The sequence below is a fragment of the Arvicanthis niloticus genome, chromosome 7 (genome assembly GCF_011762505.2).
Source record: "Arvicanthis niloticus isolate mArvNil1 chromosome 7, mArvNil1.pat.X, whole genome shotgun sequence".
Lineage (NCBI taxonomy): Eukaryota > Metazoa > Chordata > Mammalia > Rodentia > Muridae > Arvicanthis > Arvicanthis niloticus.
In genome coordinates, this window is record NC_047664.1 from 13,685,531 (window position 1) to 13,696,729 (window position 11,199).

At 45.1% G+C, this 11,199-nt stretch overlaps 1 protein-coding gene across 2 annotated transcripts in view; it reads left to right on the top strand.

Annotated features, from left to right (window-relative positions):
• Positions 1 to 2,759, top strand: part of Sptbn1 (spectrin beta, non-erythrocytic 1) — a 159,646-nt gene extending 156,887 nt beyond the window's left edge. For both annotated transcript variants that reach the window (XM_076937963.1, XM_034508259.2), the window contains 2 exons: positions 647 to 689; positions 1,445 to 2,759. In XM_076937963.1, the coding sequence (XP_076794078.1) occupies positions 647 to 689; positions 1,445 to 1,663 (262 nt within the window). In that variant the 3' untranslated portion in view covers positions 1,664 to 2,759. The remainder of the gene's footprint in view (positions 1 to 646; positions 690 to 1,444) is intronic.
• The last annotated feature ends 8,440 nt before the right edge of the window (positions 2,760 to 11,199 follow it).

Below are 11,199 nucleotides of genomic sequence, written 5' to 3' on the forward strand. Positions count from 1 at the left end.
AGCTAGAATTTCAATAATACTCGCATTTTTTGATGTTTTCTCTTGAATTCATTTCTGGTCAGCAATTAAGAATCCAAGTGGTATTGGCCATAACAAAGCCAAACCTTCTGGAGGTTGGACTTTTTTGATTCTTCTGTTGGATTAAAGCACTGGATTTATCTGGTAAATGTGTGACTTCTTAATGACCAGGGACTATTGTGGGGCCAATGCACATCTCCAGGCCTGGCCAATAACCCATGTAGCATCTCTGAAGTAAAGCCCTTGGCCTGCTTGTAACCCACCCTAGATAAGGGGACTATGGGGTTTTGTTTGTTTTGATTTTTTTGTTTGGTTGGTGTGGTTTTTTTTGTTGTTGCTGTTGTTTTGGGGTTTTTTTGGTTTTTTTGTTTTTTTTGGTTTTTTTTTTTTTTGTTTTTTTGTTTTGTTTTTTTTTTTTTGGTTTTGGAGACAAAGTTCTTGGCTGTCTTGGAAATTGAGCTATATACCAGGCTGGCCTCGAACTCCCAGAGATCACCTACCTCTGCCTCCCGGGTATTGGGATTAAAGGTGTGAACCACCACACCTGGCCTGTAGTTTTTATTTATATTTTTTAACTTTCTAATATGAAATTGTTAACTACATAATTGTGATTTTCTTGGAATTGCAGACTAAGTGACGGAAACGAGTACCTCTTCCAAGCCAAAGACGATGTAAGTCACTGCGTGGTTGTGTTTTCTCAGATAACAAAGTTCATGGAAGTATTTGTGGGATGTTCAACTGTCTGGTCTTCACAGCCAGCAAATACCATCTTGTCCCTCATTAAGGGAGGGACTCTAGAGCAACATCCAGTAGGTTGACTGGAAACTAGGAGCAAGGCCCTTGCCTGCTACTCCTTAGAGCAAGGCACAGGGAGGTGGCTCGGGAATGAGTGTGCGTCCTGATGCCAGTCCAAAGCCTCTGCACTGTACTCCGTTGCCATTAACAACAGGTACAGCAATTTAAACTTTAAAAGGCCCCTCCCACCTAGAGAGAGAACTGTGGAAAGGGGGCGTGGCTTGTTTGGTAAAGGGTGCCACCAAGGCTGATAACTTGAGTTTGATCCCCAGGACATACTTTATATAGAGAGAGAGTCGACTCTGAAAAACTGTCTTCTGGTGAGCATGAACTCATGTCTACACACACACATCTCACAGCCTGAGACTAGTCTCCTAGCTCTTGTAGGTAGGTAGGACTGTATCCCCGAGTAATGGCCTGCAGGTGCAGAGCACTGGGCCCATCTGAGGGGCTGAGCCATATCCACTGTGGTACTAAGAAAGCAGGTAGGCATTTAAGGACAGTGACCTATTAGAGGCACTGCTGCCAAGCCTTCTAGCTGTCGGGCTTGGAAGGTCATGGTGGTGAGGCCGGAACTCCTCATGCCCACCATCTTGACCACGTCTTCCCTGTGTCTCTTCCTCTTATCTAGGAGGAAATGAACACGTGGATCCAGGCTATCTCCTCTGCCATCTCCTCTGACAAACACGACACGTCTGCCAGCACCCAGAGTACGCCAGCATCCAGCCGGGCCCAGACCTTACCCACCAGCGTTGTCACCATCACCAGCGAGTCCAGTCCTGGCAAGAGGGAGAAGGACAAAGAGAAAGACAAAGAGAAGCGGTTCAGCCTTTTCGGCAAAAAGAAGTGAACTCCCCTGTTGTCCTGCCCTTCTCTTACCTTTAGTAAGAGTCCAGCATGCAAGCTCAGACCAACACATTACTCTGTGCCTAAAGTTCCTCCATGTAGTTGATTTTTTTCTTTTTTTTTTAAATAAATTTTTTAATTTATAGAGTATTTCTGAGGGGTGGGGGAAACATACCTAAACACTTTATCTCCAAGTTTAAAAAGTTTGAGGTACAGAGGGAAGGCCAGATTTTTTTAATGAAATTATATAGATTAGATCTCAATATTTAAACTGTTCCTCAATTTTGTGAGGCTGTGTTGGAAATAACCCGCCTCTGATGCTGTTGGCGTGCAAGGCAGCGGTGCTTACTCAATATTTCCTGTGCTCTCCAGAGACGATGGACCGATTTCCCGACACTACTCTCCCTTCACTTCCGTGGTTACCCTGAGTCATGACTTACAAGTGCCCCACGATGGGCGCAGCCTTTATTAAACAGATGGTGTATTCTGATCTCTCGCTGCAGCCGCGGTGCAGCGCCATGTTAACCTACAGGCCAAACCATTTGTATCCGGCGTCTCTCACTAACACGTGACATGCAGCTTTCCTGCGTCAATTGCTGTGACAGTTCAGAATGTCAGTATACAAGAAGGAATAGAAAATTGATAAGGTTTTAAATAATCTGTAATTTCAATCTTTTTTTTTTCTGAAATACATTATATTGTATGTTTGAGATAATTCTAGTACAAAGTATAATAAAACTAGATGTATAATAAACCCTTTAAATCATTGCTAAGTGTATAAGTGGAACTGAAGCATTTACTGGACAAAGTAATGTTACTCTAATGGTTACTTGCTCGTGCGTGGCCACACTGTTATAATTTGCTTCATTATATCTGCTATTTGATACATAGTGTGCATTTCTCTGTCACTGTAACTATTGTAATGACAAATTCTCATCTTACTGCACAATCAAAATGGCATCGATAGGAATGATCCCCAGAGTCTGAGCCTGGACAGGGCGTGGGCGCTCAGGCCTGGTGCTCCATCGTACGACCTGGACCTCTCAACTTTTGCCCTATCTGTTAAATATATGCTATGTCATTAAATGCTTTTAAATCTAGCCTTGGGACTAACGGCTGTTTTTTCTTTCCTGTCCAAGCAGCCTGGTAGGGAATTAGCAAAGGAAGAAATAGCAAACAGAGAGCATTATATGGTGAGCCTGGGTCCCTCTGTCACACTGTGTGTGTGTGTGTGTGTGTGTGTGTGTGTGAGAGAGAGAGAGAGAGAGACAGACAGACAGACAGACAGACAGACAGACCTGGCTTTGAAAGCTGTAACAAATGAAGAATGAATAGGAATGACGAATGGTGACGCTTCTCATGTTTTATAGGTTGTTGTTGCCTTGAGCCCTCCACAAGGAGAGGCAAATGTTTTATGAAAAAGAACAAGGGAGAATAAAGACCGTAGACCCAGGAAGGCTGTACTGCTCCTGTTGCTTCCCCCTTATAGAACAAAAGCCGTCCTTGGTAATATGCAAACAACAGGACATGGCTTTTTGAGTGTTCACACTGCTCTGGAGTCATAGTTATTTTGAGTCTTCTCCAATGTCAGGTTTGCCACAGGGCTTCCCAGTGGTCACAGCTACTGAGGTGGACAGTCGGAGGCTATCTTGGTCGTGGTGTCTTTCAAACCCAGCAGTCGGTTTACTTTATTTCTAGTCAAGGTTAGACCTCAGCAAAAGCAAAGCTTGTTCTGCACTCAGGACCTTGCCAAGCTCCGGTTTATTGTGTACCCATCCCCACACACACCCTAGAGGATGGACGGACCTGATGGGGCCACAGGGGCAAAAGGCTTGTGAAAGTTACTGCTTGGCCTTCCCTTCACCCTTTGAGAATTTGTCACACTTTGGAGAACCACTGTGTCTCAAGTAAGAATAGAGGCAAAGGAATGCCAGCAGGTTCCTGAAACTAATCTTGTCTTACAGACACAGGGTTTTCTCTATGGGGTATCTGGGTAGGATGGGAGATTTCCACAAGGCACTGAGGCCAAATCCCAGCACACACAGTGCATCCCCCAGGAGCATCTACTCAAGGGTGGAGCTGCCATTTTAGATTGTTTTAGTGAATGATTTACTCCCCAAGTGTAATTTTCTGAAGGGAAATCTGCTGTTCATTGTTTTAATCTCCCACCCAAGGTCTTCATCTAAGGTAGTATTCTCAACCTCTGGGTCAAGATATTCGATATCCTGCATATCAGATTCTTATATTATTAATAACAGTAACAAAATTACAGTTATGAAATAGCAACAAAATACTTTTATGGTTGGGATCCCCATAACCTGAGGAACTGTGTTAAAGGGTCACAGCATTAGGAATGCTGAGAACTTAATGTAGCCAAGGCTTAGATTCTGAGGGCACTGTCCTACCCACTTGATGGAGGTGGGGCAGAGACATGAATTGAAGCCAGTACTTGGTGCACAAATCGGGCTTTCTTGCTACCAGCTGTTGAACACCCCTGCCACATCTGTCCTTGTTGGTTACGGGGCCTTGTTCCTGTGCACGTGTGACCATTTTATCTTAGTTTACACCTTACCTTCTGCTCTCTGAGACCAGGATGGTTAAGCTAAGATTTCTGCCAGTGCTATGACAAGTATCCCCCATTACCTCTGCCAAGCACCCACTATGTGCCAGCCACTCCAGGAAGCAGTAGTCAGGGGTGTAAGTGCCACACTCCTCTCTCGCCTTTGGGAGGTACTAGATTTCAGAGGTGAACATCCCTGTATATAACTCAAGTTCTGTCTACCTGGTAGTACTTTGCTTTTGAACATGTTTGCCAACATACTTAAGCCTGTCCCCTGGCTGTCCTGGAGCTCACTCTGTAGTCCAGGCTGTCCTCAGACTTAGAGATCCACCTGCCTCTGCTTCCCGAGTAGCATTGCAGACCCCGATACTCCCCCTTTATTTTCCAACCACAGCTGACTCAGGAGGGCAGACGTGATTACTAAGTAGGAAGGGCTTCAAGGGGCCCTGTCCCTATTGCTCTAAAAGTGCAATCTGCAAAGCTCCCTGCTCCAGAAGCCGGTAGAGGAATGCTTCAGATACACCTATAGGCCAACAGCAAAGAGCTGATGTGGGGTGATCCACGTTTACATGTGAGTCTGGAGAGGCAGCTGAGCAGTTAGCAGCACTTGGCTCTTCTTGCCGAGGAGCCAGGCTGGGTTCCCAGTACCCACACCTGGCAGCTCATACCTAGCTGTAGCTGTAATTCCAGGAGGTGGAACACTCTTCTCTGGCTTCCATGGGTGCCGGGCATACATGCGGTGCATATATGTAAGTGCTGGCACATATCCATACACAAATCTTTTACATATACACATTAGCAAAATCCTTGTCTTAGTTGAAGTTTTATTGCAGTAAAGAACCACCATGACCACAACAACTCTTCTAAAGGAAAACATTCAACTGGGGCTGCTTACAGTTTCAGAGGTTTTTAGTCCGTCACTGGTCGTCATTGCAGGAAACATGGTGGACGGCATGCATGTAGACATGGTGTTAGAGAAGGAGCTGAGATTTTGTTTGTTTTAAGATTTATTATGTATACATGTTCTGCCTGCATGTATGCCTGCAGGCCAGAAGAGGGCACCAGATCTCATTACAGATGGTTAAGGGCCACCATATGGTTGCTGGGAGCCGAACTTGGGACCTCCAGAACAGTCAGTGCACCTAACCTCTGAGCCATCAGAGTTCGACATCTTGATCCACAGGACTGCCACACTGGGCATAGCTTGAGCTTGCCCTCACAGTGTCACCCTTCCTCCAACAAGGCTCCATCTCCTGATAGTGCCACTTCCTATGAGCCAAGCATTCAAACACATGGGGGGGGGGGCATTCATTCCTATTTAAATCACATCTGCCAAAGGATCAGCAAGAAAAGCAGGGCAGGAAGAGCCTTGAGTTGAGAATAGAGAAGAAGCTTGCTTGCTTGTTTGTCCTGTACTCAAAGCCTGTGTCTGCTCCTTGGTGAGCTCTGTTTGTTGTTCCAGCAGAAATAGACTGGACAGTGGCAATGTTGGGGCCACAAGAAGCAAGTTTGGAAATAATGTCCTCCAAAAGAGGCTGTAAGGAGGCACAATGTCCTATAGTGTAGGAAGCCGCAGTTAGCGGTGATATATTCGCCGTTCCAAGATGGCGTGGGCATCCTGTCCTCCCACTAGTAAACAACTGACTGCACAGGTGCAAAAGGCAAAAAGCGAGCCAAAGTCACTGCCCATCCCGGGGCGTATTATGGGTAATGAGTGAACAGCCAATCAGAAGTGAACACGTCACTCTAGGGTGTATTTAAGCTGTGCCTCTTCCGGTCTTTCCGTCTTTTTCGCTTCGCTTTATACAAGAAGTAAAGCCTCGCTGTGGTAACCACCCGAACACTGCCTCACGTGTCCTTTTTCGCGGGCGAAAGGAACACTATAGGACCTGTTCATTTAAATTGAGGCATTTAACATGGTTGGAAGGGAGAAGGAAGAAGAGCCCTGGTATGGTCCTTGGGTTCTGGGGCTGGTAGAGGGCCTGTATAGCACTCAGAGCCCAACCAAGAGAAGTGCCATTGCCACTTTGGCTGTAACTAGCATTTACAATTATTAGATGTTAGTCTGTGTATGAGGTGCTCCCCCTAGCCATCTACTCACTCATGTTACCTCAGAGTGATGCTGCAGTCACTGAGGTATTGCTAAGAGCAGAAATGTCACTATAAAGAAGGGAAGACACCCATGTCAGAGCTTAGGCCAAGACTATCGATAGCGTCTGAAGCTTCAACAAGGCCTTCCTGACCTTATGACTGTATGTTTCATGGCCTCATCTTCACTCAGCTGTGTTATGTCTAGATCTTGGAAGGAGGATGTTTGTCTGGTTTCTCTTCGGTCTCCTGCTGTGTAGGCCTAGCCTCTGTGGATCTAGAGTTGAGTGTGAGCATACCATATAGAAGAAAGAAGTGCTTTGCTAGGAAATGAGCCTGAGCAGAGTTGAGCGTGCAAGAACAACCCCTAGGCCAGTCAGCCAGTGAAGGCAACAAGATAGGGAGCTGAGCAACTGGTTTTACTTGTTTCCTCTTTGTTCTCAGATAGTGACTTTATCTTGCTAATAGCAACAGGTTACATTGGCTATGATGTCATGCCAAGCAAGGTGCTGAGCTTGTGACTTACTTACCTGCATCCGTGGTAACATCTTGATTGCATAGGGGATGTACATACTATTCAGCATTTGTGCTTAGACAAATAATTCCAGGGACTGGAATTCTGACACCCTCTTTCCAGCACTCACTCTCACTCTTTACTCATGCCCACTGCATTCCTTCCTGCTCCTCTGAGCTGAGAAGCAGCGGCCTTGAAACTGCCAGCAAGGGGAAGCACTACCCCGAGGCGGGGGCCATCTTGGATATGGGATGGTTGACATCTGGAACTGGCTCCCGTGGGTTCACGTTTCAAGCTGTTTGTGGCACTGTTGTCAGGCTTTCGAGCCTGACTAAGGGAATGAGATCTCTGGGGTCTCTGGAGGTCAGGCCTGCTGCTCTGGTATCTACCCATTCTTGTTTCCCAGTCCCAGTGAATATCCAATAGCCTACCACTCCAGCCACAATGGACTAAAACTACTGAAACCATGAGGCAAAATTAAATTTTTCTACCTTGTTTCTATTAGACATTACTGTCACAGCTATATGGGAAATGACTAATACAGACCACAGACGCTCTGCTGTGTTCACTCAACAGCTGTGTAAACCCAGACTGATTGATTGATTGATGTTTTTGTACGTGGGAACTCCTAGATAATCTTCCTGCCTCCACCTCCCAGGCCAAGCCGAGGTTCCTGTGTGTGGTGTGGTGTGTGGTTCTATGCAGATGCATAGGGATGCAGGAATGTGCTGGCCCAAAGACAACCTCACTTAGAACTGCTCACCAGTCAGCAAGGGCCATTGGGATACATTACTTTCTTTTTTCCTTTCCTGAATTATCAGAACTACAAGTGAATTTTAAATATCAAGACATCTGGTATTCCCAGAAAATCTAAATGAGAACCTAGCAGCAGGGACTGGGGCAGAAACCATGGAGAAACGCTACTTCCTGTCTGGCTCTCCCTGACTTCCTCAGTTTGGTTTCCTTTATTCCTCAGGACCAAGGTCAGCACTTCCCACGTGAGCTAGACCCTTCCAAAGCAGTCAGAGAATGTCCCACAGGCTTGCCCACAAGACAATTTGAGGTTTCCTTTTCTCAGATCCCTCTAGCTTGGATCAAGTTGACAAAATATAGTCAGGACATGATACTTCATTTAGTTAGCTGTCAATGCTTTTTCTAAATGGGTAAATTTCCTCCTACGGTTTTTCAAATTTTTAAGATTATCTTTAATAATTTGTATTTTAATTAAAAGGATTTACATTTCATTAATAGAATTGACAATTCAGACGATTTATTTGAATGTTAGAAGTCTAAATCTTGAGTTCTGGTGCTTTGTTTTTTTGGGGGGGGTTGCTTGTTTTGTTTGTTTGTTTGTTTTAGATTGTATTTACTTTTATGTTCATTGGTGTTTTGCTTGTTTTTATGTCTGTGTGAGGCTGCCAGGTCCCCTAGAAATGGAGTTACAGACAGTTGTGAGTTGCCATGTAGGTATTGGGAATTGAATCCCTGCCCTCTGGAAGAGCAGCCACTGCTATTAACCTGTGAGGCCCTTCCCACTTTGAGACAAGGTCTTACACTGTAGTTCAGGCTGGTCTGGAAATCATGATAATACTCCTGCTTCAGACTCTTGAATGCTGATGAGATTATGGTCATAAGCCACTATATCCAGCTTATAGGTATTAATTATAATTTAGAAAAATTACATTTCTTTCTCTTTTTTTTTTTTTTTTTTTTTTTTTTTGTTTGTTTGTTTTTCAAGACAGGGTTTCTCTGTGTGGTTCTGGCTGTCCTGGAACTCACTCTGTAGACCAGGCTGGCCTCGAACTCAGAAATCTGCCTGCCTCTGCCTCCCAAGTGCTGGGATTAAAGGCGTGTGCCGCCACTGCCCAGTGAAAAATTACATTTCTAATTTTAGAGATTTAAAAAAATCATAGTGACTTTGTAGAACTATCTGTCAGCAGATGCAGAAATAGGTCTCATTGCCCAAGTCCCAGCCAGGTAGGTGTAGTGGGTTGGTCTAATGCTGCTGGTAGTCTAATATTAGACCCCAATACTGGTTGCCCCAGAGACAAGAAAGTCCCCACATAAGACATCTAGTGACCGTGGCCCCAAGTTATTCCTGACTGGTAAATAAAGATGCCAACAGCCAACCGCTGAACAGAAGAGACATAAATGCACATAGCTTTAGGTTTCACAGGCCAGAGAGAGACCTTGAGGGGGGAAAAGAAGGCAGGAGGAGGAAGGAGAAGCCGCCATGGGTTAGCAGTTAAGAGAACGGGGCCCAGAGGGCTGGCTGGCTGGAGTTGAGAGCAGCCCAGATGAAGCATGCTAAGTAGTAAGTAATAACCTGGGGTTACCACTGGGCAAGTAGATTCTAACAGCACAGAGGGTAGGCAACTGCCCAGCTTTTGTACTGTTTAGGGCTTATTGTAAATATAAAGGCTGTGTGTGTGTTTCATCCAGGAACTTAAATAGCACGGGACATGTAGAAACCTTGGACTGGGATTAAATACCCTGTGCCTCATTCTCCTGACACTTCAGGTGGATATAATGGTGGGACTCAATCTTGAGGAAAATAAAATGTGTTCGCACAGCCATGCTTCTTGACAGCTCCGGCACTGCCCATGGTACCGAGCATGGGAGTAGGCCCGGGGGGTTAAAGAAAGACTCAGACTCAGGTCATCCGTTATGAGAGAATGCCAGCCAGTTCTGGGGGCGCAGGCCAGTAGGATTTGCTGAAGGAGACAGAGGCAGGAGGATCTGGAGTTCGTGGCCAGCCTGGAGAGAATGCCAATGCCTTTACTGGGCAGGTTCAATATATACACCAAGCCAGGAAAGGAAAAACACAAACTCAGGAAAAAACAGGAACTCGACTGGGGGGCAAAAGCATGTCAAGTGTAAATTCCCTTCCTGGGGCATCATCCTTCAACAGGATGTTTGTTCTTAGAAAAACTGCAGAAATTTACTCTGCAGACAGCAGCACACGGAAAGTCTCAGCCAGGGCATAGCAACCCTTTGGGGTCCTACAGCTTCCCAAAGAGAAATCTATTCAACACTGCATGCCATCATTGGGGCCACTTAATACCATGTGTCTCAGCTACCTGTTTTGGGGTAATAAGCCATTGTCATGCCCAATAGTTACCAGAGTCTAGGAGAGATCTCTGTGTGTGGCCCTGGATTTCTCTCCCTTTCTTCCTTGAGGATGAAGAGCAGATACATATGTGATCTGATAGATGGTACAGGCCTGGCCTTCATTTCTATGGACAGTAGGTAGACCAGGAAAGCCACACTGTATAGAGAATGAAGTACCTGAGGGGTAGTGGTGAGGTAACCGAGATTTTTGCGGCTAAATTAAATCCTTTATGTGAAGACCAAAATCAAACTGGTCAAATGAAAACCCAGAGACCAAATGAATCCTGACCACCTGGGAACAGGTATATTCCCCTACTGCCATTATTACCAAGAAAACTCTGTAGATCAGTGTTTCTCAACCTGTGGGTTATGACCCCTTTCACAGGCAATCCCCTAAGACCATCAGAAAACACAGATATTAACATTACCATTCATAATAGCAAAATTACAGTTATGAGGTAGCAACAAAAATAATGGTATGGTTTTGAGGATCACCACAACATGAGGAACTGTAGTAAGAGGTTGCAGCAAGATTGAGAAGCACTGTCTAGAAAGCTCACCTTTTAAATGAACTGATCCAGAACGAATATGCTTATTTATACTTTAAAAGAATGTGTGTGAGTAAAGGAGACTTTTATTTTCAGCGTCAACAGCATGGGCTGGGCTCTTGGTACCTGAACTGTCCCTATGTTAAAGACATGGTCCTATATCGCCATCTTCAGGAAGAGACAGATATCTGCTCTGACTTGCAAGGTCTGTTAACAGATAAACTGAAAACAAATGTCTTAGTGCACTTTGTAGCAGCGTAGTCTTGAAAGGGGATCTGAAAACTACAGCTCAAGAAGAGAAGAGCATCACGAACTGCTGATTCTGACATTTTAAAGGAAAATTTGGATGCCTGCCTATCCATGCTCTGTGTTCTCTTTGCTGGCAGGAACCAACCCTGCCCTGTACCCAGTAGTGAGGCTTGTGGTAAACACTCATAAATAAACGCTTACATCCTTGTGCTCCAAGGAAGACCAATGTTTACTGCGCAGCTTTGCAGATGACCTAGACTGAGCCAAGCTCCAGCTCAGGCCCAGTTTGATTTTTCAGGGAGGGAAATTAGTTTTATCTGAGGCCATCGGCCTTCAGAATAAAAGACCTTTGCTTTTCACAGGGCCTAAGAAAAGAAGCTTTGGGGGGGGGGGTTACTTTTTAGTGTTACTCCTTAATCATTTCTTACTGTTTGTGATTTGTAGGGAAATTAAGGTCTTTAAGTGCCACT